The sequence below is a fragment of the Zonotrichia leucophrys genome, chromosome 25 (assembly GCF_028769735.1).
Source record: "Zonotrichia leucophrys gambelii isolate GWCS_2022_RI chromosome 25, RI_Zleu_2.0, whole genome shotgun sequence".
In the NCBI taxonomy this organism is placed as follows: Eukaryota; Metazoa; Chordata; class Aves; order Passeriformes; family Passerellidae; genus Zonotrichia; species Zonotrichia leucophrys.
In genome coordinates, this window is record NC_088194.1 from 3493204 (window position 1) to 3520316 (window position 27113).

The following is a 27113-nucleotide window of genomic DNA, read 5'->3' on the forward strand; positions in this document are numbered from 1 at the left end:
CTATTTTCCCCCTATTTTCTTCCTATTTTTTCCTCTATTTTATCTTTATTCTTCTCTATTTCCCCTCGATTTTATCCATATTTTACCACTATTTTATCCCTACTTAATTTTTATTTTTTTCCTATTCTATCCCCCTATTATCCCTAGCTTATCTTTAGGCAACAAAAGAGGAGGGAAAAATGTCAGAAAATGACGGTTTTTTTTAATCCAAATTGCCAAAAGTGCCCAAAACCCTAAGAAAAAGGGAAATTCAGCTGCTGGAAGGAGAATTTTATTGTAAGTTTTGATTTTTGATCAGAAATCTCAGAGATGATTTTTAGGAGAGGCTGCTCCGCGAGCAGATGAAGCCCCAGGCACCCCAAATTCCCTGGGAAAAGTAATGGAGAGAGGAAAGGTGTGTGGAAAAAATGGGATAAATCCTGAATTTCCTGGGATCAAAAGCAGATGGTGGAGGTGCAGTACCCACATTCCCAAATATTCCCAAATATTCTGTCGCCCAGAGAAATCAGGATATCCATGATCAGCCCTTCTCAAGGGAATTCCAGAGGAAAATCAGGGAATGGGAGCAGAGAATTCCGGCGGCCACAGCCATGTGGAGTGCTCCACATTCCCCATCCCAACATTCCGGATATTCCCAGATTTCCCGGCATCGCGGCTCACAGCAATGTCGGAGGTGCAGTCCCACATTCCCCCATTCCCAATCATTCCCGGATATTCCCAGATTTCCCTGGCGTTCCAGCGGGCTCACAGCCAGATGTCGGAGGTGCAGTCCCACATTCCCCCATTCCCAATCATTCCCGGATATTCCCAGATTTCCCCGGCGTTCCAGCGGGCTCACAGCCAGATGTCGGAGGTGCAGTCCCCCCCCGGGTAGCGCATCTCGTGCGCCAGGCAGGGCCCGCCCGGCTCCTTCCCGAAATCCAGCAGGAATTTGGGGTTGACGGCCAGGCCCCCCCGCGCCGTGTCCACGTCCAGCTGCAGCAGCACCGAGCCCTCCCTGCAGCCATTGAACAAAAATAACGGGGGCTGCGACTAAAACCGAACTAATCATCAATTAATAACCCAAAATTCATCCCAAAATTCCCCATCAAAACCCCCCCTACATTTGGAATTACCAACCAATTAATACCAATTAATAACGCATTATGAATCAATTACAAACCAATTAAAAACCAATTAGTTTAAATGCCATTTAACAATCAACTAATAATCAATTAACCAATCAATAACCAATTAATAATCAGCAACCAATAAGAATCAACAACCAGTTATAAACTAATTAATGATCAATTAATAACCAATTAATAACTGATCAATAATCAGTAACTAATAATAACCAACAACTAACTGTTAACCAATTTTAACCAATTATTACCCAATAAATACCCAGCCAATACCCAATCAGTACCCAATCGATACCCGGCCAATACCCAGCCCATAGGCCGTTATTGATCATTATGTCTCACTTGAGCAGGCCAGGGTAGAACTGCCGGTCCCAGGCGATACCCAATCAATACCCAATCAGTACCCAATCGATACCCGGCCAATACCCAGCCCATAGGCCGTTATTGATCATTATGTCTCACTTGAGCAGGCCGGGGTAGAACTGCCGGTCCCAGGCGCTGAACAGCGACGTGGTCACGTAGAGCCGGCGCCCGTCCAGGCTGAGCTGCAGCATCTGCGGCCCCCCCGGGATCCGCTTCCCCTGAATTGGGAAAAACCATCCAGGGGCTCCGAAATCCCGGAGTTGGCAACGGCCAGGCCCCAGATTTGGGGAGAAAATGGAATTTTAGGGGAAAAACCATCCAGGGGCTCTGAAATCCCAGACTCAGGAATGGCCAGCTCTGGGGAGAAATTTTTTCCCCTAATTTCTTAATTCCACGATTTTTTTCTGAGGGAAAATTGGGATTTCTGGGATGAAACTCATCCCTGAGGAAGCAAAATCCAGGTCGGAACAACCTCAGGAGGGGTTATGGATGTCGGGAATTTCCAAAAATCCAGGAAGAATCGGGGAAAAAAATTTGGGATTCTTCACCTGGATCACGCACGGCTCCGGCTGATCCTGCAATTCCCGATCCTCCACTACGGTCACAGCTCCTCCTTTGGAGATGCTGCCTCCCAGAAAAACCTGGAAAACCGTTAAAATCCATGGAAAATCTGAATGAATCCCTTCAAAACCAAGGGAATTTGGTTTTTTTGGAATTTCCTCCTCACCTGCCCCACCAGTTTGGGGTTTTTGGGATCGGAGATGTCGTACTGACGCACGTCCCCGTGCAGCCAGTTGCTGAAGTACAGGAATCTGTCGTCCAGGGAAATCAGGATATCCGTGATCAGCCCTTCCCAAAGAATTCCAGAGGAAAATCAGGGAATGGGAGCAAAGAGAATCCCCAAAATCCCCAAATTCCCACGTGGAAACGCCAAAAAATGGGGTTGGGAAGGAGTTGGATTATTCCAGAATCCCTGAGGAAATCCAGACTCAAATTCCAAGGATTTTCCTGGAAAATCCCACCCCCAGCACAGAGCAAATCCCACTCCGGGGTTCCTTTGCTCATCCCAAAAATCTTCCTCAAAAAAAACCCTCCAATATTTGGAATTTTTTGCCATTTAAGGATAGAATCGCGCCAAAATCCGCTCTTGATCCATGAGAAAATTCCCAAATTTCTCCCACTGACCTGGCATCTCCGGGAGGAGCCATCCCTGGACTTTCTTGCTGGGCACCTCAATCACCTTCTCCGCTTCCCATTTTCCTTCCTGAGAATGGAAAACATCGAATTAATTCCCAAAATTCATGGAATATCCACGCCACCCCACAATCCCATAGTGATAAAACCTGAGAGTTCCCTAAAACTCCTGGAATTCCATGGAAAAACCCAGGAATTCCATGGAAAAGCCCTTCAAACCCTCTGGAATTTCATGAAAAACCCCACAATTCCCAGCGGATTTTCTCCAAAAACCCAGGAATTCCACGGAAAAAGGCCCGATTCTCTGACATCTCCCCCAAATCCCCGAGCTCACGGGGTTCCTGTAGAATCTCCGGATGTCCCCGCTGAGGGCACAGCCCACGAAGCCCTGGGCGGCGCTGGGATCGTGCAGGAATCGGATCTCCAGCGGGACGGAGCCCACGCCCAGGTCCAGCTCCTGCACCAGGCGCCGCTCCCGCCAGTCCCACACGTTGATGTGCCGCCCGTAGTGCCCTGGAAAGGGGAGATATTCCCTAAATTCCTGTTTTCTATGGAGTAGTCAGCGGTTCGGAGTGAAACTGGGGGTAAAAGTGGGATTGAAAAAAATTGGGATTTTTCCAGGGGTTTCAGAAGTGGGAAATTGAATTTCTGAGGAGTTTTTAAGGTCAAAATTTGGATTTTTTGTTAAGACTTTGCACACAAAAATTGAATTTTTTCAGAGTTTTTTTGACTCTCGAAAATTGGATTTTTTATGAGTTTCTGCTCTCAAAAATGGAATTTCCCAGATTTCCTACTGACCTTTCTCCACATCCTTGGGATTGAATCCCTGGGCCAGGACCCTGGGGACACCCCACTCGGTGCTGAGCAGGACGTTGTGCCGGGGCTGGTACCAGAAGTCATAGCCCAGATTTGGGACTTTTCCTCCATTTTCCCAATTTCCTTTCACTTCAAAGGTTTCTCCATCCAGGAGGACGAAAGTGCCTGGAAAAAAATTCCCAAAAAAAGGAGTTCGGAGTGATTTACAGAGCTTGAAATAAAGCAATTTAAAAAAAACTACACTTACTATTATTATTATTATTATTATTATTATTATTATTATTATTATTATTGCTAATAATAATAATAATTTCTAAAATTATTTCACATTATTTTATTATTGGTAATAAAAACAATTTCCTAGGATTTTATATTTTCCTATAATAATTCCTAAAATTATTTTGCTTTAAATAAAGCAAATTATTTATGTATATCTACTTCCATTTTTAAATTAAATGAAACACAAAAGCAGTCTAGGAAATCAATGAAAAACCTGCAGGAATGTGCTAAAGATTCCAGGAAGATTCCACGTATTCAATGGATTTTGCAGGATTTTGCATGGAAATGAATCCCTGCGGATGTTTTTATGGAATCTGCAGGAATTCCGAACCTTTTCCGTTGCCATCAGGATCCCCCAGGCAGCTGATGAGGATTTCCCCGGAGCCCAGGCAGTGGGAAGTGTGCGGGAACGCGGCGTTGGCCTTGCGGGCCAGCTCCTCGGCTTCCACCACCTGGAACGGGGGAAAATGGGGAAAATTCCAGGAAAAATGGGGAAGATTCCTCAGCTTCCACCATCTGGAATGGGGAATATTCTGGGAAAAATGGGGAAAGTTCTTGGTAATGAGATGGCGGGGGGGGGTAAATGGGGATTTGCGGTCAAAGGTTTGTGGGAATGTTTGAAGGGAAAAGGGGGAAAAAATGGGAAAAAGAGAAAAAAATGGGAAGAAAGGGGAAAATCAGGGAATAAATAAATCAGGGAATAAAGGAAGAAATTGGCATAAAAGGATGAGAAAAGGGAAAAATCAGTGGGAAAAAGTAGGGAAAAAGGGGGGAATTCCAAACCTTGTGGAGCTTGGGAGCCCTGGGATCGGTGGCCACGTCCACGACGTAGACGCGGGAGGAGACGAGGCTGGGCAGGATCAGGAACCGCCGGGACTTGCCGGGGTCCCCGTGGCAGCTGCTGCAGGCGTTCCAGCCCGAGTGGTGCAGCTCGTCCCCCACGTGCGGCATGGGCAGCCGGTGGATCACCTGTGGGACATCACATCACCTGTGGAACATCACCTGTGGAACATCACTGTGAAATATCACCTGTGGAACATCACCTGTGGAACATCACCTGTGGAACATCACCTGTGAAATATCACCTGGGAAACATCACTGTGAAATATCACCTGTGGGACATCACTGTGGAACATCACCTGTGGAACATCACCTGTGAAATATCACCTGTGGAACATCACCTGTGGAACACCACTGTGAAATATCACCTGTGGAACATCACCTGTGAAATATCCCCTCTGGAACAACACCTGTGGAACATCACTGTGAAATATCACCTGTGGAACATCACCGGTGAAACATCACTGTGAAACATCACCTGTATTACAACACCTGTGAAACCACGGGGATCCAGTTCCAGATCCCCCTTCCCCGAATTCCATCATTGCTGTCCCTGACAGGGCTGGGAAGGACTTGGGAGCCCGAATCTTCCTGGATGTGGGATGCCAGGTTCTCCTGGATCTTCCCAGATTCCCCCAGATTTTCCCAGATTCCCCTGGATCTTCCCAGATCTGGGATCCCGGGTTCTCCTGGATTTTTCCAGGTTCAGGATCCCAGGTTTTCCTGAATTTTTCCAGATTCAGGACCCCAGGCTCTCCAGAAGTTTCCCAGATTCTCGTGGACTGGGGACCCCAGATTCCCCTGGATTTTCCCGGATTCAGGATCGCAGGCTCGCCCGGACTGGGATCCCCCGGGCTCTCCCAGGCCCTACCTGGCAGTACCGAGGGGATTTGGGATCCACGTCCACGGTGGCCAGGAAGTCGGGAATGCCGATCCCGGTGTTCCGGTAGATGCAGGGCAGGTACAGCAGCTGCTCCCGGGGCCCTGCCGGCACACCTGGGGCTCAGATCCCCAATTCCAGAGCTCCCAGCAATTCCAGCATTTGGGAATGCCCAATTCCAGCACTTGCCTTTCATGGCCTCCAGAGGACTGGCATAGCCCGGCCCGCACGCTCCGCATTTTCCTGCTGGAAAAGGGCAAAATTCCATCACTTCCACATCCCAAAAATCCTGGGAATTTGGGGCCTTCCATTGGCTCCTCATTGGCAATTCCCCACTGCCATCTCCCAGCCTTAAATCCATGGAATTCCCCATTCCCAATTCCTCATTCCCATTTCCCAGCCTCAAATCCAAGGAGTTCCCCATTCCCAATTCCTTATTCCCAGCTTCTCATTCCCAATTCCCAATTTTTGTGCCTTTGCTCATTCCAGGGGAAAAACCCATTGGAATTTATTCCAACTTTGGGCTCCCTGAGTTGTCCCAAAGTGCCAGATTAGGAGGGATAAATTTGGGATTTTAGCAAGGGCTAGGAAAAAAAAAAGGGAGTTTCTGTGCAATTCCAGGGTTTAATATCAAAAATATTCCAAGTTCCAGGGAGGAAAATCCAGAGTAAATTTGGGAAAATCAAATTCAAATTCAACTGCAAACAACAGAGGAGCCACTGGAAAAAACCCAGGAATTTCAGGAATCATCTCCCAAAAAAACAAGTTCTCAAGGGATTTAGGGAATTCATTTTTCAGAACATTCCAGGATTTATTTCCTTCCATAATTCCCAAGTTTTTGAGCTCCCAGATCATACCAGGCGCGTCAATCATTCCCAAAGTTATTTATTGACTTCCAGGAACTTGGACCCAAAAAAATTCCTCAAAAAATTCCACTTGGGAGTGAAAAAAATTCCAGGAAATTCAGTATATCTTTGGTTAGAATATTGATATTTTTTGGCTACACATTCCTGCTACTAATTCCTCATGTTTTGCTGGGTTTGATCCCAAAATTCCTGATATTTCCCCCCTGTTTTGAACTCCTGTTTCCCATGGAAACGGCTTGCAACTTTTTGGCCCCTCCCACTTTCCCCAGAGAGCCAAAAGTCAAAGTTCCTGGAAATGCGAGGTTTTATCCTCACAAAACATAATCAGGAAAACGATCCTGGAAATCAAGGATTTATCCCCATAAATACGGAACACGTCAGGAAAAAGCCAAATCTGATCTTAAAGGATTTTTCCGAGGGTTTTTCCTGTTCCCAAGCAGCAAATCCAGGAGTTTCTCCCAGTTTTTGGAAGTTTAGGGATTATAAATTCCCAATTAATTCGAGGGAAAATGGATTTTAATGAAGGAATTCGAGCTCTTAATTAAAACCCACGGGGTTTTTAGGGGATATTTAAATATTTAAATCCAGGGAAAAGCCGGACTTTCACCCCCCCCAACCCCCCTCCAACCCCGGGAAGCCAAAAGCAGCAAATTTTGGGTTTTTTTGGATTGTTGGGGATTTTGGGATCTCTTACCCATCCTGAACCGGGCTGGGAATGGGAATTCCAGGAGTTTCGTTGGATTTTTACGGAGAAACAGCCGGGAAAGGGTCGGACACCCAGGGGGAAAGGGGAGGGCTGTGGGAGAGGAGGAGCCAAGGGGAGGATCCCGGGCACGGAAAAAACAAAATTCCGCCTTAAAACGCCAAAGGGAAACTTCCAAACTTCTCCCTCCGCGGAATTCCCGCTTTCCCCCCCGATTTTCTCCTTTTTATTCCAAGTTTTCCTGACTTTTTTCCAGCCTGGAGAAGGAATTTGGGAATAGAGAAGGAGGGAGGAGTTTTGGTTCAAAACCTCGGGATTTTCGGAATGTTTCCTGGGAATTCTCTCCCAAGGGATTTCAGCAACTTTAAAAAATATTTTGTGGCATTCCTGGGTGAAAAAAAAAAATCCTCTGGAGAATCAGGATTTCACTCCTAATTCCTGCTGGCGTTGTCCCTAATGAGAATTAATTAATTAATTAATAATTTAGTATGGAATTTTTAAGGAATCTGCCCTTTCCCCCCCTCCTTCCAGGTAATGTTTATTTTGGAATTTCCAAAATATTTCCATTTTTTTACATCCCTGCTTTTTTCCACGAACCACCAGGAAAAGCAGGAAAAAAAAGGGATTCTTCTGCTATGAATAAAAGGGATGTAAATGATTATTTTGGGGTCGTTCCTTTATTATTGAAGATATTTAAATTCTTAATTATTTTTCCTTTTTTCTTTGGCTGTTTTACCAACACCTGCCCCAGGTGAGAGATTTTGCCCTCAGCTGGATGACTTTGCCCTCATGGGTAGAATTTCTGCCCTCAGGCGAACGATTTTGGCCTGAGGTGTGAGATTTCGGCCCCGAGCATCCCTCAGCTGTGAGGGCTGACCGCTGCTCACGGCCCGCCTGGCCCTGAGGGCTCTCGGGCCGCTCACACCCCGCGCGGGACACCGGCCCGAGAGCAGGGCCGGCCGTTCTCCCGCCGCTCCCCAAGCGCTCAGCGCCTCAGAGGCGCCTCGGCCCCGCAGCAGCGGCGGATCCATGAGCGGGAGAGCCGCGAGGAGCGGGCGGGGGTCGCGACCCAGCGGCGCCATTTTCCCGCCCTTCCCCTTTCCTCCCTCAGCCGCCTCAGGGTCCGGCCCCGTGACGTCACCGCGCGCAGGAGGAAGTGACGTCAGCGGTATCCCTCCGCCGGCCAGGTCCCCTTTTTGTGTGTGTGGTGTGTGTGTTGTATGTGTGGTGCGGCTGCGGGCGCCGCGCGCCTGTATCAGCCCGCCGGGCCCGACGACCTTTTTTTTCTTATCCCCCCCCTTTTCCGAGAGGGGTGAAGTGGAGGAGGGGGGGAAAAAAAACCCACACGCACGCCAAGCACGGAGCCGCCCCCTGGCAGAACGTACAGAGGGCGAGCAGAGCCAGGGATAATTCCTTCTTCTTCTTCATCACCATCTTCATCCTCCTCCTCCTCCTCAGCATCCCGCCAAGTGGGGGGGGGGCTCATGCCACCTGCCCCCGTGCCCTGCGGGTCGCCTCGCCCGGAGAGCGGCGGAGCCCCGTAGGAGCGAGCGGCGGCAGCGCTGAGGAAGGTGAGGCGGGGGGCGCGGGGAAGGGGGGGGGGAAGAAGGCGGCCGGGCCCCCGGGGGTGGCGGCAGTAGTGGGAGATGGACATGGCGGGGGGGATCGGAGACGGTGGAACCGGCTCGAACCGCCCGGGAATGGGGGAGAAGGAGGGAATGAAGAAGGGGGGGCGGCAGGGCCGGAGCGCGCCGTACACAAAGCGGTGGCGGGAGGAGGAGGAGGCGAAGAGCAGGAGGAGGAGGAGGAGAAGGAGGAGGGAGGGCTCGGGGTGCCGAGGAGGGGCCGGGGAGGAGCCGCGGCGGCTCCGGCGGCCGCTCCCGCCGGGCCCGGGCGGGCGCTGAGGGACGCGGAGGGATCCGCGCGCAGCCCTCACGGCCTGGGGGGCGCGGTGAAGCGGCCGCCGTCAGGGGAGGGGGGCGGTGGTGATGCGGCCCCTCCGCCGCTCCCTCCGCGCACCCCCTCCCGCCATACTGGGGGTCCCCTCACAGTCCCATCACGGTCGCCCCCCGGTCGCCACCGCCGGGGTGAGGAAGGGGCGGTCGTGTCCGTCCTTTCCCCCGTCTCCCGGCGCTGCCGCCCCCTCCTCTCTTTGGCGGCGCTGCTTCGCTGGTGGGCGGCCATGTTGGGCACGGGGATTATTTTTCGCTCTCTTTCTTAGCCGCCACAATACGCTGAGGGTGTGCGGGGGGCTTTTCCCGGAGTTCTCGGGAGAAGCGGCCTTTTCCCGCTTTTTAGGGGAGGCTGAGGAAAAGGGGAGGGTCTGGGATCAGCGGTTTGCAGGGTGAGACACCCCCCCCCATCATCCTTGGCCTGCTGGTGCTTCACCTTCGCTGAGTGAGTGCCCCTGTCCAGCGCCGTGAGGGGAGGGAGCCTCTTGGCCGCAGGGATTGGGATCCCAGTCTTCTTCCTCGGGATTTGGGAATTGGGATCCCAGCCTTCTTCCTCGGGATTTGGGATTGGGATCCCAGTCTTCTTCCTCGGGGATTTGGGATTGGTGTTCCTGCCTTTTCCTGAGAGATCCAGGAGTGCCATCCCAGCATTCTTCCTCAGGGATCTCACCTGTCTCTTCAGGGATTTGGGATTTCCATCCCATCCCTTTCCTCAGGGATTTGGGGTGGGTTTTCCAACCTTCTCCTCAGGGATTTGGGATCACCATCCCACCCTTCTTCCCAGTTTTTTCTGTCACTCTCAGCAGCAGCTCCATCCCCTCATCCCTCCCGGATCCAAGCAGGAAAAAATGGGAAAGCTCCTCATTTTCTCCCCTGCCCAAGCCGGGATCCCAGAACTCCTGGGAGAGGCTCAGGAATTCCCTCCCTCCAGCAGGATTTGGGATTCCATCCCCAAAACCCCCCGAGGCTGCTTCTCTGAAAATTCCCAGAGCTTGAGGTTTTGCTGGAATTCCCTGGGGCTGGGATGTGCCAGGGAGCTGGGGAGGGGTGGGATCCTGCTTCCCAAAAACCCGATTTTATTTGGATTCACTGGATTTTATTGGGATTCACCTGATCCCAGCATGGGCAGAGGATGGGAGGGATCCCAACAGAAAAATTCCCGAAGATGCTGGAGAAAATAATAATAAAACAATTTTAAAAAATCAAAATGAAGGATTTTAGAGGCTTTTAGTGATTAATTAGCACAAGTTAAATCTGGTCAATTAACGGGATTAGGTTTTTCCTGATTTTTTTTTTTTTATGGATGGGAAGGTGAAGGGTGAAGTCCCAAAGGAAATTTGCATTTTGTTTCCCAAATTCCTCAAAATTCTCAGAATTTTCCCAATTCCAGGGTGCTTTAGGGCTGCTAATTAAACAGAATTAGTAATTATTATTAACATCTAATTTACATCTAATTTGGGTGTGTTATCCACTTCAAAACCAAGGAAAACCAACCATTCCTGATATTTTTGGGATTATTTTTCCAGCTTCTCAAGGCCTGGAGATGAGGAATTTTTTGGGAAGAGGCAGGAGAGCATTCCAAGGTTCTGCCTGTGGGATAGGAGACAACAAAATCCATTTTTTTCCCCCATTCCAGGAAAATTTTCCACTATTCCCTCCATCCCAGGCTGAAGCAATGGAGAGAATTCCCAGATTGGGAAGCTGTGGTTAGTTTTTGGTTTTATCCCTGCAAATTTTTCCTTTGATCACAAAATTTATGGAATTCTCCTCCCAATGCTTTTATTTTTATTTTGTTCTAATTTTAATTAAAAGCTTCCCAAACTGACGCTCCTGCTGCCTATTCTAAGCTGGGAATTTCGGGATAACCAAAAATCCGTTGGGATTTTTTTAAATCTTAATTTTTTTGGATTTAAAATTTTTAAAACTGTGAAATAACCTGGATTTTCTTAATGGAAGAGGAAAGAAAAAATTCAAATTTTTTGTCAAATCCAGGAATTTTCCCCAAATTTCCCTAGAAAAAACCCCAGAAATAATCTGAAAATTTCTAGCTCCTTTGTTTTCCCTTGAAATTTTGGGATCTAAAACCAAGCCATTCCTCCCCTTGGAAAAAAAATCCCTCTGAGTTTTTTAGTGCCAAATTCCCCTTTCCCCCCCATTTTTTCCAGGATGGCAGACACGGACCTTTTCATGGAATGTGAGGAGGAGGAGCTGGAGCCATGGCAGAAAATCAGCGACGTCATCGAGGACTCAGTGGTGGAGGATTACAATTCCATGGAAAAAAATCCCACAGGTCATTTCCCCCTTTTCCCACTTCATTTTCCCCAATTTCCCCCCTTTTCCAACTTCATTGTCTCCCTTTTTCCACTGATGTTTCCCATTTTTCTCAGTGACTTTTTCATATTTCCCACCGACTTTCCCCACTTACATTTCCCCTTTCCCCACAGATTTTTTCCCCCCATATTCCCATGAATCTTCTCATGGATTATCCCTTTCTTCCCACTTAATTTTGTCCCTTTTTCCTTCACTTATTTTTCCCCAATTTTCCCATGGATATTCCCCTTTTTGGCATGGATTTTTTCCCACTTCCCCCCTAGACTTTCCCCCTTTCCCCCTTGAGTTTTTCCCCCTTTTGCCATGGATATTTTCCCCCATATTCCCATGGCTTTTTCTCCATATTCCCCTGGATTTTCTCCCTTTTCCCCCTGGCTTTTCCCCCTGTATTTTCCCCAATATTCCCCTGGCTTTTCCTCCCTTTTCCCCTGTATTTCCCCTATATTCCCCTGTGTTTCCCCCCATATTCCCCTGCCATTTCCCCCATATTCCCCGGCTTTCCCCCCATATTCCCCTGCCTTTTCCCCCATATTCCCCTGTGTTTCCCCCCATATTCCCCTGGCTTTCCCCCCCTATTCCCCTGCCATTCCCCCCGTTTCCCCTGCCTTTTCCCCGTTTCCCCACGGCTGTGGGCTGTTTTCCAGGCGGGAACGCCGCTGTCCAGCCGGGCGGGCAGTCGCTGCTGCTGGCGCAGAGCCCCGCGCCCGGCCTGGGGGCCGTGGTGACGCAGCCGCTGCTGCGGCCGGTGCAGCTGATGCAGAACGCCAACCACGGCACCAACCCACCCGCGGGCACCCAGCCCATCTTCATCACCACCCAGGTCAGCTCCTGGCCCAAAGCTCCACGGGGAATCCCAGGAAAACCCTGCTTTCCTGGGAAAAATTCCCATTCCTCACTCTGGTTTGGGTGCTGCTTCTCCTGTCATGCCAAAATCCCCCTGGGGTTGTGGGATGTGGGTTGGACCCCGTTGAGTGTTTGGCTCAACAAAACTTCAAACCCTCCAGAGATTTTGTTTTCCTTCAACTCCAGTCCTGAACCCCAAATTCCAGTCCTGATCCCAATCCTAAACCCCAACCTAAATCCCAATCCTAAGCCCCAAAACCCAACCCCAATCCTGGGTGATTTTTAGGTTTGTTTGAGATATTTTTTGGGGTTGGAATTCCCTCAGGAATGGCTCGGGGGTGACGGATCCATTGGATTCCAGGGATTATTTTTGGGTTGGTTTGGGACAGTTTTGGGGCTGATGCATCCCTTGGGTTCCAGGGGTTCCCGGTGCAGAACGTCCGGCCTGTGCAGAGCCCCATGAACCAGGTGGGCATCGTGCTCAATGTCCAGCAGGGCCAGACTGTCCGGCCAATCACCCTCGTGCCAGGTAATTAATTCATTAATCAAATGAGAACCATCCAGTAATAGCTAGTAATGGGAATAATGCTAGTAATGATGATGATGATGAGGAGTGGCCAGTGCAGAGCCCCATGAGCCTGTCCTCCTTGTGCCAGGTGATAGCAATAATAGTAACAATAACATTAATAATAGTTTACAGTAATAATAGTAGTAATAACAATGACAAGGGGCCAGTGTAGAACCCCATGGGCTGGGTGGGCTCCATCACCCTCGTGCCAGGTGATCATCATTAATAATATTAATAATAATTATCATTAATAAGAATAAAAGCTGTAAATCCCAAATAAAGGTGTAAATCCCATATTTCCTGGGATTGGGGTTGGATCATGGCTCTCTGTTTGTCTTTGAAGCCCCAGGTACCCAGTTTGTTAACCCAGCAGTTGGGATTGACTAATTCCACATACAGATTCGTAACTTGGGGTTACTCGCACCTGGATTAAAGCTGTAAATCCCAAATTTCTCCTTTTGGGACTGGGGTCAGATGACGGCTCTCTGTTTGTGTTTGAAGCCCCAGGTACCCAGTTTGTTAAACCAGCAGTTGGCGTTCCCCAGGTGTTCTCGCCGGTGGCGCAGGTGCGGCCGGGCAGCGCCGGGCCCGGCCGGCCGGCCACCAACGCCTTCGCCACGGTCATCCCGGCCACGCTGACCCTGCGCAGCACCGTGCCCCAGGCCCAGGCGCCCCAGCAGAGTGAGTCACCCGGTTCCTGATCCTAGCCCAAATTCCTGATCCTGGCCTGAGTTCCTGATCATATCTCAAATTCTGGATCCTGGCCCCAGTTCCTGATCCTATCCCAAATTCTGGATCCTGGCCCAAATTCCTGTGGGAATTCTCATGGAAAAATCCGTGGGAGCCAGGGGGCGATGTTGGGAGTTGGGCCTGAGTTTGCTTTTGGCTCAGAGTTTATTCACATGTTGGGAAATGAGGAGAATGTGGAGCAGTTTGGGTAAAAAAGTGGTTCAGGTTTGGAATTCCTGGCTGGGATTTCACTGGAGTTTTGTCTAAACCATCCCTGGGGGAGACTCAAGGTAGAAGATCCAGGCCAAGTGGCAGGGGCAGAATTCCAGGCTGGAATTTCGCTGGAATTTTGTCCAAACCATTTCTGGTGAAGCCCCAAGGAGGGAGCCGGAGGAGGTGGCTGCGTTCCCAGCCCCGTTCCCGTCGGGAATCCCACAGAACGCTCTCCCCTCCGCAGTGAGCATCGCCAGCTTCGTGACCGTGAAGCGCCCGGGCGTGCCCGGCGATGGCGGCAGCGGCGGCCCCGAGGTGGCCAAGCTGGTGAACACGCTGGGCACGGTGCCCTCGCTGGCACACGGCCCCGCCGCGCTGGCCGTGCCCAACAGCAGCCCCGGCAGCGCCCAGCGCGGCCCCGCCAGCGAGGCCTCGGCCTCGGCCGCGCCCCGGAAAGGTAAATCCCCTGAAAAGGGAGTTCCACCCCGCGGGGGGCACGACTGGGGTTGAGGGGTGCTCCAGGTTCGTGGGGGCAGGAGTTGGTTTACGATGCTTTGTGGGATAAAGGGTAGAAAAGAGAAAAACGGGGGTTTTGGGAGGCTTTGTGGGATAGAGTGTGGGAAAGGGAAAAATAGGGAATTTTGAAAGGCTTTGTGGGACAAAGGCTGTGAAAATTGGGGGTTTTTTCGGGATTATGAGTGACCGGGGCAGGGGAGAAGTGGGAATGGTGGCACTGGGAGCTGATCCGTGTCTGTCCTGCTGCAGGCAGCTCCTCTCCCATTCCCAACCTGGATTTCCAGGACGGGGGACGCAAGGTCTGTCCCAAGTGCGACTCGCAGTTCCGCGTCACCGAGGCGCTGCGGGGCCACATGTGTGTAAGTCATCATCCCGGGACCGGACTGGGGAGCTCTAGGCCTGGCTTAACAGTGGGGATTCATTCTAGGCCCGGCTTCACGAGTGGGGATTCATTCTAGACCCGGCTTCAGGAGTGGGGATTCATTCTAGGCCCGGCTTCAGGAGTGGGGATTCATTCTAGGCCCAGTTTAGCAAGTGGGGATTCATTGTAGACCCAGTTCAATGTCTCCATATTCATTGTCCCAGCCCCAGCTCACTGTCTCCCATTAATTACCCCAGCTCTAATTAGCGAGCAGCCGTTAATTACTCTGTTTCAACAGTACTGCTGCCCGGAGCTGGTGGAATTCCTGAAGAAACGCAAATCCCTGGATTCCGAGCCTGCCCCGCCCTCGGCCAAGGCCCCCTCCCCCGCCCAGGGGGCGGCCCCGGCCCCGCCCCCGACCCCGCCCAAGGCCGCACCTGAGCCAGGTGAGGGCGGGGCCGACCCCGCCCAGGCCAAGCTGATCATGCTGGTGGATGAGTTCTACTACGGGCGGGACGGGGGCAAGGGGGCGGCTGTGCCACCCTGCCCCAGGGTGCCCACGTCCTTCCGCTGCCCCCACTGCACCAAGCGCCTCAAGAACAACATCCGGTGAGCCATCGGCCCTGAATTAGCCGTTAATTAGCCATTAATTACCTGGGAATAACCCAGAAATGGGATGGGAGCAGTGTGGGAGTGATGGGCAGTGGGATGGAGGCACCGCTGCCCCCACTGCACCAAGCGCCTCAAGAACAACAGCCAGCGAGCTGTTATCTGTTAATTATACGCTAATTGTCCTTTAATTATCTGAGAATAACCCAGGAATAACCTGGGATTGTGGGAGTTGTGTGGGAATGGGCTGGGATTGTGGGAATGACAGGCACTTGGGGCCTGGGCACTGCTGCCTCAAGAACACCCCCCAGTGAGGAACTATCCAGGAATTCGCCAGGAATAATCCATGAATAGCCCAAACCCAGCTGGGAGCGATGCACAGAGGGCATTTTCCCGGGATGGGGAACGGGAATCTCCGGGAATTCCGTCGCTGCAGGTTCATGAACCACATGAAGCACCACGTGGAGCTGGACCAGCAGAACGGAGAGGTGGACGTGCACACCATCTGCCAGCACTGCTACCGCCACTTCAGCACGCCCTTCCAGCTGCAGTGCCACCTGGAGAACGTGCACAGCCCCTACGAGTCCAGCAGTCAGTGCTTTTCCTGCTTCTCTTTGGGATTCACCTGGGAATTTCCTCTGGGGTTCATCGGGGTTTTGGACAGGGAAAATTGTCCCTCCTCCCTCACCCCTTCCTTGAGGTCACCACAAAATCCACCTGAAAGTCCAGCCAAATTTCACTTCTCCAGCCCCAATTCCACCTGGAGAACATGCACAGCTCCTAAAAGTCCCCTAGGCTGTGCTTTTCCATGAATTTTTTATCTCTAAATCAGGATTTTCCTCCTGGATTTATGGAAGGAGAGTTGTCACTCTTCCCTCACCCCTTGCTCAAGGTCACCCCAAAACCCACCCCAAAACGCAGCCAAGTTTTATTTCTCCAGCCCCAGTTCCACCTTCTCCCATTTCCCACTTCCCTCTTTTTTTTTTCCCTTTTTTTTTCCATTTCCCCTCCCTTCCCCCTTTTCTTGCTTTTTCCCATTTCCCCCCTTTTCCCCTTTTCCTGCTTTTCTCTCTTCTTTTCCCTCTTTCCCCCCCTTCTCCCTTCCCCCCACACCTCCAGCTCCCACATTTTTCTCACCTTTTGCCTGTTTTCCCCTGTTTTTTGGTGCAGCCAAATGCAAGATCTGCGAGTGGGCGTTTGAGAGCGAGCCGCTCTTCCTGCAGCACATGAAGGACACCCACAAACCCGGGGAGATGCCCTACGTCTGCCAGGTATGGAAAACTCCCGGAATTCCCGCCTGGAATTCCCAGTTCCCACCCCACAGATCCCAGAGTAATTCCCTGTGTGTGCCAGGTATGGAAAACCATGGAATTTTCCCCTATTAATTGGGATTTTCCCACACCCTGCTGCTGAAATGCCCCAAATCCTGGGATTTTTTCCCCATTTCCCCACATCCTGTTCAAACACGCCGGCTCCCTGGATTTTCCCACCCCCCATCCGGGTTTTGCCGGGTTTTCCAGGTGTGCCAGTACCGCTCGTCGCTGTACTCGGAGGTGGACAGCCACTTCCGGCTGATCCACGAGGACACGCGGCACCTGCTGTGCCCCTACTGCCTCAAGGTGTTCAAGAACGGCAACGCCTTCCAGCAGCACTTCATGAGGCACCAGGTGAGCTGCAATTCCGGGAAAACGGGAACTGGGGGGTGCTGAACATCGACTGAGTTTGGGTGGGAATTGGGAAAAATGGGATCTGGGGGTTGCCTCAGGCTGTTCAAGAATGGCAGTGCCTTCCAGCAGCACTTCATGAGGCGCCAGGTGAGCCCCGGTTCCAGGGAATTCCTTGGGAAAAGTGCTTACTTAATAACTAATACCTACTTAATAATTGATATATAATTAATACCTACTCCATAATTATTAACGAATTAATAATATAATAAAAAAATTATTTCCAGAAGAAGAGTACGTACCACTGCAACCAGTGCCGCCTGCAGTTCTAATACCCATTCAATACTCAATAAAGAATTGATAGCTACATAATAACTATTAAATAATTAATAAATAAAAAATAAATAAGAATTGATACTAATTACTGCTTTTTCCCATAAGAGCGTGTACCACTGCTACCAGTGCAGTTTTCAGTCCTAATATCCATTCAGTACTCAATATACAATTGATAGCTATTTAATAACAGGTATTAACTAATAAACAGTCAATGCCTAATGAAACAATTAATGATTAATTAATGCTGACGGGTTTTTTCCAGAAGAAGAGCGTGTACCACTGCAACAAGTGCCGCCTGCAGTTCCTGTTTGCCAAGGACAAGATCGAGCACAAGCTGCAGCACCACAAAACCTTCCGCAAGCCCAAGCAGCTCGAGGGGCTCAAACCCGGCACCAAGGCACGCCCGGCCTGGGAGAATTCCCGGGAAAATTCCTGGAAAAATTACTGGGATTCCTGGAAAAATTCCTGGGAAAATTAATGGGAAAATTCCCCCAAAAATTCATGGAAAAATTCCCGGGAAAAACTCCTGGAAGAATCCCTGTGGCTTTTGTTGGCTGGGGGTGGTGGGGATGGGGAAAGGGGTGGGATTAAGGGGGGGATTTGGGGAGGGGTTTACGGGATTGAGTGGATTTCTTAGGGGGTTTGGTGTGTGGTGGGATTCATTGGGAATTTAATGAGATTCATTGAATTTTGTGGAATTAATTGGGAATTTAAGGGGATTAATTAGGAATTTACTGGGGTTCATGGGATGTTTCCTGTGATTGATTGGATATTTCCTGGAGTTAATCGGTTTTTTTATAGGGCTGGTTGGGTGTTCCATGGCATTGACTGGGAATTGGTGCAAGCCCCAGATTCTCTGTGGAAAAGCCCGGTTTCCCTGATGTTTTGGTGCTCCCCCAGGTGACGATCCGCGCGTCGCGGGGCCAGCCCCGCTCGCTGCCGCTGGAGCCTCCCCACGGGATGGGCCCGGATCCGGCGCCCCTGGGATCCTGCTCCGACCCGCAGCCCCTGTTCCTGTGCCACCGCAACGCCCCCCGCAGGGCCGGCAAAAAAACGTCAGCGCTTTTCCGGGCAGGAACGGGCATTTGGGGGCAAAGGGAATTTCGGGGAAAATTTGGGGAAAAACCAGGAATTCTGGGATTCTCCAGCCACCATGGGATCCTCAAGAGAGCCAGCAGAAAATAAAGTCAGTGCTTTTCGTGGAAAAAATAGGAGTTTTGGGGAAACTCGAGGGAAAAACAGGGAAAATACAGGAATCTGGCAAAAGAATGGGAAGTTTGAGGTTCCCCAGCCAGTGAAGCATCCCCAAGAGAGCTGGCAGGAAAACATCAGTGATTTTCTGGGAATAATAGGGGAAATTTTGGGAGAAAATTGTGTCACTCTGGGGAAAAATACAGGAATCCTGAGGTTGGTTTGGACAGGTGGAGCTGGAAAACAGGGAATTAAAGCTGGAATTCCGTCCTGGAATATTGACACTATTGATAATTTAATATTAGTTCATTAATGTTGATTAGTTTTAAATAATCATTTGTTTGTAGCAAATGGCCATCCTAAATCCTCCTGTCCCCTTTCCTGCCCACCGAGGCGCTCCCAAAGTGCCGCTTTTGACGGATTTTGCCGTTTTTTGCCCCAGGAGCGGCCTGGGCCGGCAGACGTGCCTGGAGTGCAGCTTCGAGATCCCCGACTTCCCCAACCACTTCCCCACCTACGTGCACTGCTCCCTGTGCCGCTACAGCACCTGCTGCTCCCGCGCCTACGCCAACCACATGATCAAGTACGGGGATTTGGGGAAAAAAACGGGGGGAAAACTGAGCAAAAACGGCAAAAAAAAAGGTGAAAAATGGGGCAGAAATGGGGGAAAACCGGAATTCCTGCTGCTTCCATGCCTATGCCAACCACATGATCAAGGATGGAAAAATCTGGGATTTGGGAACAATTTTGGGCTCCTGAGCAGTTTTCCAGTGTTTTATAGGGGTTTTTTATTATTTATGGGGTGTTTTCTTTGATTTTACAGCCGTTTCTCCAGCTTATCCCTCACTTTCACACGTTTTTCCCTCTCCAGCAACCACGTTCCCCGGAAAAGCCCCAAATATTTGGCTTTGTTCAAGAACTATACGGCCAGGTACGGAAAAAATTCCCAAAATCCCGTTCCAGGGGAATTCCAGCCCTTGGGAATTCCTGACCTTTTTCATTCTGGGGGAAAATCCAAGGATTTGGGGATTTATGGGTCCTATTCCCATTGGGGGTGAAGTTTACATTTTAATTATTAATAATTATCATTTAATGTTCAATTATTAGTATTTTAATTATTATTAGTTTAATTACTAACAAGAAACAATTGATAATAATGGTTTAGCTATCAATGATTTAGTTATTAATGAGGGGTTGGACACATTTTTATATCTGATCATAAAGTTTATTTACTTTTGTTCCTCCTCCCATTTTCCTCCCTTTTTCTTTCCCCTCTTTTTCCCTTTTTTCTCCTTTGTCCCCCATTTTTCCCTCTTTTTTCCCATTTCCCAGCGGGGTGAGGCTCTCATGTTCCTCCTGCCTCTTCGTCACCTCTGAGGGCGACTCCATGGCCAAACATTTGGTGTTCAACCCCTCCCACGAGTCCAGCAACATCATTGTCCAAGGTAAAACTGGGAAAAAAACTCGGGAAAATGGGAAAAACTCGGAATTCCGGTCAAAATCCAAGAAATCTTCATATTCTAGAGCTCGGGTTGGGAATAAACTGAATTAATTTTACTTTTTTTTAATGGGATGGAAATTCAGAATTCATTCCTGAGGGAGCTTGGTTTGATTCCGGTTTTTCCAGGAATCCCCACCAATCCCAAATTCCTCTGAAATAAAATTAAATAGAAGTAAAAACCTAAAACACCTTAAATGAATCAGAATAAAAACTGGAAATATTCTGTTGTATTCCAGGGCCTTCTTGGATATCACATTCCAGGTAAGCCAAAAATTCCTGTTTATCCTCATCTCTCCTCCCAGTCCATGGATGGGAATTTTTTCTCATCTTTTTTCCTCCCTTTTCCATCCTTTTTTTCCTCCCCTTGTTTTTCCTTTTCCCTCCCTTTCCCCCCATTTTTCTCCCCTGTTTCCTTCCTCTTTTTCCTCTCCCTTTCCCTCCTTATTCTCCCTTTTTCCTCTCCTTTTTTCCCTTTTTGTTTCCTGTATTTTTTCCTTGCCCCCCTTTTATCCTCCTTTCCCCCCTCTTTTTTCTCTCCCTTTTCCCCCCTTTCCCATTTTTTTCCTTTTTTCCCCTTCCCCCCCTTTTTTCTCCTTTTCTCCTTTTTTCCCTCCCCTTTCTTCTCCATCCCAAACACCCCAAACATTTCACTTTTCCCACTCCCCTTTTCTCCCAATCCCCAAACACCCCAAACATTTCACTTTCCCCATCCCCCTTTTCTCCCAATCCCCAAACACCCCAAACATTTCACTTTCCCCATCCCCCTTTTCTCCCAATCCCCAAACACCCCAAACATTTCACTTTCCCCACTCCCCCTTTTTTCCAGGCACACCCAGGACACGCCTCAGCCCCCTCCCTGCCAAACCCCATCCCCTCCTCCCCCTCCCAGACCCCAAACCCCCCGAAAGCCCCAGAGCCCCCCTCAGGCCCCCCCTGAGAGCCCGAGCCCGCAGCCCCCCGAGGCCGCCCCCGCGCCGCCGCCGCCGCAGCAGCGGGAGCCCGAGCCGCGCAAGGAGCCGCTGCCGGTGCGGAAGCTGCGCGTGGTGCTGTTCGCGCTGTGCTCCAGCCCCGAGCAGGCGGCGCGGCACTTCCGCAGCCCGCCCCGCCGCATCCGCCGCTGGCTGCGCCGCTGCCAGGCCCTGCAGGACGAGCGGCCCGAGCTGCCCGAGGGCAAGTACCTCAGCCTGGAGGCCGAGGAGAAGCTGGCCGAGTGGGTGCTGACCCAGCGCGAGCAGCAGCTGCCCGTCAACGAGGAGACGCTCTTCCAGAAGGCCACCAAGATCGGCAGGGCCCTGGAGGGGGGCTTCCAGATCTCCTACGAGTGGGCCGTGAGGTTCATGCTGCGGCACCACCTCAGCACCCACACGCGCCGCGCCGTCGCCCACCCCCTGCCCAAGGAGATCCAGGGCAACGCCGGAGCCTTCATCGAGTTCGTGCAGCGCCAGATCCACGCGCAGGAGCTGCCCCCGGCCATGATCGCCGCCGTGGACGAGATCTCGCTGTTCCTGGACGCGGAGGTGCTGGGCAGCGACGAGCGCAAGGAGAGCGCGCTGCAGACCGTGGGCAACGGCGAGCCCTGGTGCGAGCTGGTGCTGACCCTGCTGGCCGACGGCGGCGTCCTCCCCGCCCTGGTCGTCTCCAGGGGCCGCCCGCCCTGTCCCACCGCCCTGCCCAAATCCATCCTGCTGGAGTCCAAGGAGGGCGGCTGCGGCGACGACGAGATCATGGAGCTGTGGGCGGCCCGCGTGTGGAGGAAGCACACGGAGTGCCGAGGCGGCGCCTCCAAAGGGATGCTGGTGCTGGATTGCCACCGGACGCACCTGTCCGAGGAGGTGCTGGCCGTGCTCAGCGCGGCCGGGGCGCTGCCGGCCGTCATCCCCGCGGGGTGCAGCTCCCGCGCCCAGCCCCTGGACGTGTGCGTCAAGAGATCCCTGAAAAATTTCCTCCACAAAAAATGGAGAGAGCGGGCGAGAGACCTGGCGGATTCCGACTCCTCCGCGCTGCTCCAGCTGCTGCTGGGGTGGCTGGGAGAAGCTTTGGAAGTGCTGGGGAGTTGCCCGGAATTGATCCGGAAATCTTTCCTGGTGGCCAGCGTCCTGCCGGGGCCGGCCGGGGACTCGGGATCGCCGCGGCGCAACGGCGACGAGCAGGAGGAGCTGATCGCCGCCATGGAGGAGAGGCTGAAAATCGCCAAAACCCGGGAATCGTCCCCGGAATTCCCGGAGAACGACGACCCCGAGGCCGACCCTGAAATCCTGCACCGGCTCTTCGAGGGGGAGAGCGAGGCCGAGTCCTTCTACGGCTTCGAGGAGGCGGATTTGGAGCTGATGGAAATTTGAGAATTCCTGGAAAAAAAGGAAAAAAAAATGGGACAGATTCATCCCAGAAATTCCTGGGTTTGGAGAGGCCGAGGAGCGCTGGGAGTGGAAGGGGTGTTCCCTGGTTTTGGGCCCGAAAATTGAAGGATATTCCAAGGTTTTGGCTGCAGAAATGGAAGGATATTCCCAGTTTCTGGCCCTCAAAACTGAAAGGATATTCCCTGATTTTTGGAGATCCCAACATGTCCCAGAAATGAAGGCTATTCCCAATTTTCTGCCCCAAAAATTGAAGGATATCCCCTATTTTTTGCCCCCAAAATTGAAGGAAATTCCTTGGTTTTTGCCCCAAGAATTAAAGGGTGTTCCCTGTTTTCAGAGAGCCAAACCCACCCCAGAAATTAAAGGATATTCCCATTTTTTAGCCCCAAAAACCCAAGCATATTCCCAAATTTTTGGCCCCAAAACAAAGGACATTCCCAGTTTTTGGAACAAAGAGATGAGATCCCAGTTCCCAGCGGATTTCTGGGATTTTTCCGGATTTGCCGTTTCCGCCAATTTTTTGGGAGGATTTTCGTGACTTTTTTTCTTTTTTTTTTATTTAAAAAAAACTGAAAAAAAAAAAAAAAAAACTTGGATTCACTGTGTTGGTATTTCCTTGGAATTCTCTCTTGTGGGTGGATATTTTTTGGGAATTTTCTTTACCTCACTTGTACCATAATTCCTGGTTTTTAGCGGTGGGAATTTGACGTCGTTTGTGCCCAGGTTTTTTTCCAAGAAGACTAAAAGTCCCTGGATTTAACTTCCAAAAAAATTGGGGGAATTCTTCTTTCTTTTTTCCTTGACTTTTGTTTGGAATTTAACCCAGAAAAATCCCTGTTTCTTACAGAAAATTCCTTCAGCTTGGCTGCGAAGATTCAGTTACTTTGGGGATTTTTAATGGAAATTGGGAATTTGGATAGAATTTTGGTGGAATTTAAGGAGTTTTGAGGGAATTTGGCTTGGGAATTGTGGAGCCACCATTCCCCGCCAGCAGTTTTTGGGATTGGCGCTGCTTTTCCTGCCCAGAACTCAATTTTCCCAATTTCTCCCCAAAAACTTCCCATTGGAGGGGCAGAAAACCCCAGCTTCTCCTTGGATTTCCCCCTTTTGGATTGTTAATTATCAACTTTATTTAAAAAATAACCATCCTGGAAAACCGCACCTTCCTTAGGGTCGAAAAATCTGGGATTTGTGACTAAAACTGTGACGAAAAACCCGAAAAAATCAATGAAAAGAAAAAGATTTTGGGTTGATTTTTCACTGCCAGCTCTGATTTTTTACCGGAATTTGCATGTTTTTTGGGAAAAATTTTTTTTTTTTTAATTTTATTTTAAAAATTCTTGGAATTCCCAAATTCCAGAGGCACCTGGCACCTGTTTTTCCATAAGATTTGTGGAGGTTTTTTTTTTTGGGTCTTTTCCCGGAAGGAAAACAGGAAAAAAAATTGAAAAAAATATTCGAAATAAATAAAATTTAAAAATAAAAAAAAATATGGATCATCTTGCAGTTGTACAGGAGTGGGAAATGTGGAATAAAAGCAGGGAAATGGATTTATAAATAAACAGTGTTTTTATTGTGGAAAAAATTCCTTCATTACCACAGGATTTGGGTGGAAAAATCCTGGATTTAATTAATTAATTTTTTCCGTGGAGAATTCCTGGGTTCTTTTAAGGAAAAGTTGGGAAAATGCTGCCAGAGGAATTTTGGGAATGGGGAGGGGAAAAATTACATTGTAATTGGATTTTTGTGGCCTCGAAATCCCTCCAGGTTTGGGATTTTGAGGAAAAATCCCATGGAATGCCCCAAAATCATGGACAAGGGTTTAGGGATTCCTGGGCTCCATCCCAGAAGGGCTTTTCCCACCTCAGAAATTCCACAGTTTCGGTTAAAATTGGGATCTGGGGCCACAGCATCCACCCAGAATTCCCTGAAATCTGTGTTTTCCAGGAGAATTCCTACAGTTTTTTGACGATTCCCAAAGAACAAACACACAAATTGGTCTTAAACAATCGATTTTATTCCCAAAAAATGCCAGATTTGCCATTCCAGAGGGAAGGATAAAAATGGGGATTTGACGAGGCCGGAGCAGCTCCTGGAGATCACTCGAAACCTCTGCAAAACAGAAAAAAAGGGAAAAATGGGGGTTAGAGGGGCAGAAAAACCACCTGGATGTTCCTCAGGGAGCAGGAATTGTCACCCTGGATCTCAGAACACTTGGATGTCCCTCTGGAACTCCCAATCCCGCTGTGTCCAGGTGGGAATGACCTGGATGTGCCCAGAACCCCCGGAATTCCAACTGCCGACATTCCGGGTGGGAATTACCTGACCACGTGGGCGATGTCCCAGTTGGCCTCCAGGGTCAGGGGTCCCTCCAGCTCCACGCCCTTCTCCGTCACCGTGGCGACCTCGTACTGTGGGAAAAGGCCGGAATTCTTCAATTCCCACCCGGAATCCCATGAGAAAAACCCCGGAATTCCTCAATCCCCACCAGAATTCCACAGGAAAAACCCTGGAATTCCTCAATCCCAGCCCCGGGATTCCGTGGCTAAAACCCTGGGATTAGGATGGGTTTGGGGTGGATGCCATGGATTTGGGGATGGATTTTGGGGTGAATTCCCAGGGTTTTGGGATGGACTTGGGATACAAACCCTATTAAAGGAGAGAGCATCCCTGTAGTAGAGCACCCTCGGGCAGCGCTCCAGCAGCTCCCAGGATTGGGGTGGGTTTGGGGTGGATCCCACGTATGGCACAGATTTTGGGGTGGGTTTTGGGGTGGATTCCTGGGATACAAACCCTGTTGAAGGAGCGAGCGTCCCTGTAGTAGAGCACCTTGAGGCAGCGCTCCAGCAGCTCCCGCGCCTCCTCCCGCGTCGGGAGCCGCTCCCGCTCCCGCTCCAGCTCCGCCCGCAGCAGCGGCTGCACACAGATTGGGAATAAAGGAAAAGAACAATTAAATAAGATCAAAAAATCAAAATATCATTTAAAAAATACGGAGCTAAAAAAGAAAAAAAAATCAATTAGTAATTTAATGATGAAATAAAGACCCTAGCCCAGGCTCACCTGGGCCAGGTAAGCCCCGAATCCCGTGGCCAACGACGGCGCCTCGTAGGCCACGCCCAGCATGTCCACATATCCCAGGAAACTGCAGAACAACGGGGGGGACAGTGAGAATACCCCGGGAACCGGGAATTCCCTTGGGGAAAGAGCAGGAAGCACCCCAGGAAAAAGGAATTTCCCTGGGAAGAAGGAGAAAGCCGCGGAGCTGCCAGCGGCGGGCTCCTCACCTCTCCCCGCCGTAGACGCCGGCGATGAGCACGGTGTTCCAGAGGGGGTTGATCTTGGAGCGCCGGTTGTACAGGACCCGCGTCAGCCACGAGTGCAGCGCCCGCGGGCTGTAGCTGTGCCCGTCCCCCAGCAGCTCCTCGTCTATCCTGAAATTCCAGGGAATTCCGGCCGTGTAGATCAGGGATTCAGGGATTGGAGAGCGGGGATTCGGGGATTGGAGAGCAGGGATTTGGGGATTGGAGAGCGGGAATTGGAGAGCAGGGATTGGAGAGCAGGGATTCGGGGACTGGAGCAGAGCAAAAAATGCCGCTGAATCCAGGGATGGAATGCCAGGAAATTCAGGGATTTGTGCTCAAGGAATTCCAAATAATTCAGGGATTTTGTGCCCAAGGAATTCAGAGGAATTCATGGATTTGTGTTCAAGGAATTCTGGGATTGGTGCTCAAGGAATTCCAGGATAGGAGCAGAAGAATTCTGGGGATTGGCGCACAGAAAAGACTGAGGATGGGAAATTCCCATATTCCACTGGAATTCCGGGGTGGGGACTTTGCAGGAATCAGTCAAGGATTTGGAGATGGGAAATTCCCAAATCCCTGGGAATCAGCTGGGGATTGTGGGATGGAGAATCTCAGAATTCCCAAGACATTTTGGGCTGGGAATTCCCGGGAATCCATCTGGGATTTTGGGATGGGGAATTCCCAAATTCCTGGGAATCTTACACCATCTGCTCCAGGAGCTGCCGCAGGTGCTGGAAATCCGCCAGGTCCCCGGAGGCTCCGAGCACGGTGGAGTCGTTGACCTTGAGGAGCCGGGAGATGCCCCGGAACCGCGCCAGGGATCCGAAGGATCCCACCGTGTCCGCGGCCAGCATCACCCCCCCGGAGAACTTCAGCCCCAGCACCGACGTCCCGGTCACCATGGGGCTCCTGGCACACCGAGATCCGGGTCACACCGGTGTGGGTCCCAGTCACACCGGTGTGGGTCCCAGTGACACCAATCTGGGTCTCAGTCACTCCAGTTTGGGTCCCAGTTTCCCTGTTCTGCGCCCCCGGAGTCTCCCCGGCATTCCCGGATTTTCTGCCCCTTCCCTTTCCCCCTCCCCAGTACCCCCCAGTTCTGCTCCCAGTTCGCCCCCCCAGCCCTCAGAGACCCTCCCCAAATGCCCCCATTTCCCCTCCCCCTCCCCAAATCCCCTGAGTCTCCCCATTTTCCTGCCCCCTGACGGACCCCCCAGTCTCCCCAGTTCCCCCCCAGTTCCTCCCCCCATCTCCCCCGGGACCCCCCCCATCCCCCTCAGGACCCCCCACAGGACCCCCCCATCCCCCTCAGCCCTTCCCGCGCCCCCGCTGCCCTCACAGCGTGCGGCCGGCGGGCAGCGCGGCGGGCCCGGTGCCGGTGCCCCGGGGAGCGATGTCGGTGTGTCCCAGAGCCCGGGGGATGTACGTTTGTCCCGGGGCCGGGCCCCCGGCCCAGAACGGCGGCGGCGCTGCCCCGACCTCCATCTTAGTCACGCCGCGATTGCGCTTGCGCCAAGGAAACGCGGTCTCTCCCTGCCGCCGTAGAGTGGGCGTGGCTTCGCAGCCATCTTGAAC

General features: G+C 51.0%; 3 protein-coding genes across 6 annotated transcripts; 1 reads left to right on the forward strand and 2 right to left on the reverse strand.

The window, feature by feature from the left end:
* Positions 1-255: 255 nt before the first annotated feature.
* Positions 256-8537, reverse strand: LOC135457627 (methanethiol oxidase-like). Of its 2 annotated transcripts, none has more exons than XM_064732332.1 (12): positions 8451-8537; positions 5686-5742; positions 5488-5600; positions 4560-4745; positions 4108-4228; positions 3480-3662; positions 3016-3194; positions 2673-2751; positions 2215-2336; positions 2036-2128; positions 1587-1705; positions 256-997 (listed from the first exon to the last, which is right to left on the reverse strand). In XM_064732332.1, the coding sequence occupies exons 1-12, from the start codon at positions 8524-8526 to the stop codon at positions 835-837; spliced, it is 1491 nt and encodes a 496-aa protein (XP_064588402.1). In that variant the 5' UTR covers positions 8527-8537; the 3' UTR covers positions 256-834. The 2 variants fall into 2 exon arrangements, with proteins under 2 accessions (XP_064588402.1, XP_064588403.1); XM_064732333.1 differs by lacking the exon at positions 8451-8537 and adding an exon at positions 7057-7177.
* Positions 8500-23735, forward strand: POGZ (pogo transposable element derived with ZNF domain). Of its 3 annotated transcripts, none has more exons than XM_064732328.1 (18): positions 8500-8636; positions 11183-11307; positions 11993-12168; positions 12612-12720; positions 13261-13440; positions 13946-14158; positions 14467-14576; positions 14877-15187; positions 15624-15778; positions 16358-16458; positions 16708-16854; positions 17450-17584; positions 18088-18242; positions 18821-18961; positions 19250-19309; positions 19711-19823; positions 20116-20140; positions 20706-23735. In XM_064732328.1, the coding sequence occupies exons 2-18, from the start codon at positions 11184-11186 to the stop codon at positions 22216-22218; spliced, it is 3768 nt and encodes a 1255-aa protein (XP_064588398.1). In that variant the 5' UTR covers positions 8500-8636; position 11183; the 3' UTR covers positions 22219-23735. The 3 variants fall into 3 exon arrangements, with proteins under 3 accessions (XP_064588398.1, XP_064588401.1, XP_064588399.1); XM_064732331.1 differs by having other exon boundaries at positions 17453-17584; XM_064732329.1 differs by lacking the exon at positions 8500-8636 and adding an exon at positions 9443-9462.
* Positions 23736-24231: 496 nt separating this feature from the next.
* On the reverse strand, positions 24232-27110 carry PSMB4 (proteasome 20S subunit beta 4). The gene is made up of 7 exons (XM_064732466.1): positions 26878-27110; positions 26241-26447; positions 25521-25667; positions 25297-25378; positions 25030-25152; positions 24559-24647; positions 24232-24348 (listed from the first exon to the last, which is right to left on the reverse strand). The coding sequence occupies exons 1-7, from the start codon at positions 27021-27023 to the stop codon at positions 24336-24338; spliced, it is 807 nt and encodes a 268-aa protein (XP_064588536.1). The 5' UTR covers positions 27024-27110; the 3' UTR covers positions 24232-24335.
* Between the last annotated feature and the right edge of the window lie 3 nt (positions 27111-27113).

Bases quoted from the DNA above. Each gene is read 5' to 3' on its own strand.
- LOC135457627 (XM_064732332.1), bottom strand. From the start codon at position 8,526: ATGCTGAGGAGGAGGAGGAGGATGAAGATGGTGATGAAGAAGAAGAAG. The intron at 4,746-5,487 runs GTAGGGCCTGGG...GATGTCCCACAG, and splicing joins AATCCCCTCGGTACTGCCAG to GTGATCCACCGGCTGCCCAT. The intron at 2,129-2,214 runs GTGAGGAGGAAA...ACGGTTTTCCAG, and splicing joins ACCCCAAACTGGTGGGGCAG to GTTTTTCTGGGAGGCAGCAT.
- PSMB4 (XM_064732466.1), bottom strand. From the start codon at position 27,023: ATGGAGGTCGGGGCAGCGCCGCCGCCGTTCTGGGCCGGGGGCCCGGCC. The intron at 25,668-26,240 runs GTAAGATTCCCA...CTGGAATTTCAG, and splicing joins CAGCTCCTGGAGCAGATGGT to GATAGACGAGGAGCTGCTGG. The intron at 25,379-25,520 runs GTGAGGAGCCCG...GTTGTTCTGCAG, and splicing joins GGCGTCTACGGCGGGGAGAG to TTTCCTGGGATATGTGGACA.
- POGZ (XM_064732328.1), top strand. From the start codon at position 11,184: ATGGCAGACACGGACCTTTTCATGGAATGTGAGGAGGAGGAGCTGGAG. The intron at 16,855-17,449 runs GTGAGCTGCAAT...GGTTTTTTCCAG, and splicing joins AGCACTTCATGAGGCACCAG to AAGAAGAGCGTGTACCACTG. The intron at 19,310-19,710 runs GTACGGAAAAAA...CCCATTTCCCAG, and splicing joins TTCAAGAACTATACGGCCAG to CGGGGTGAGGCTCTCATGTT.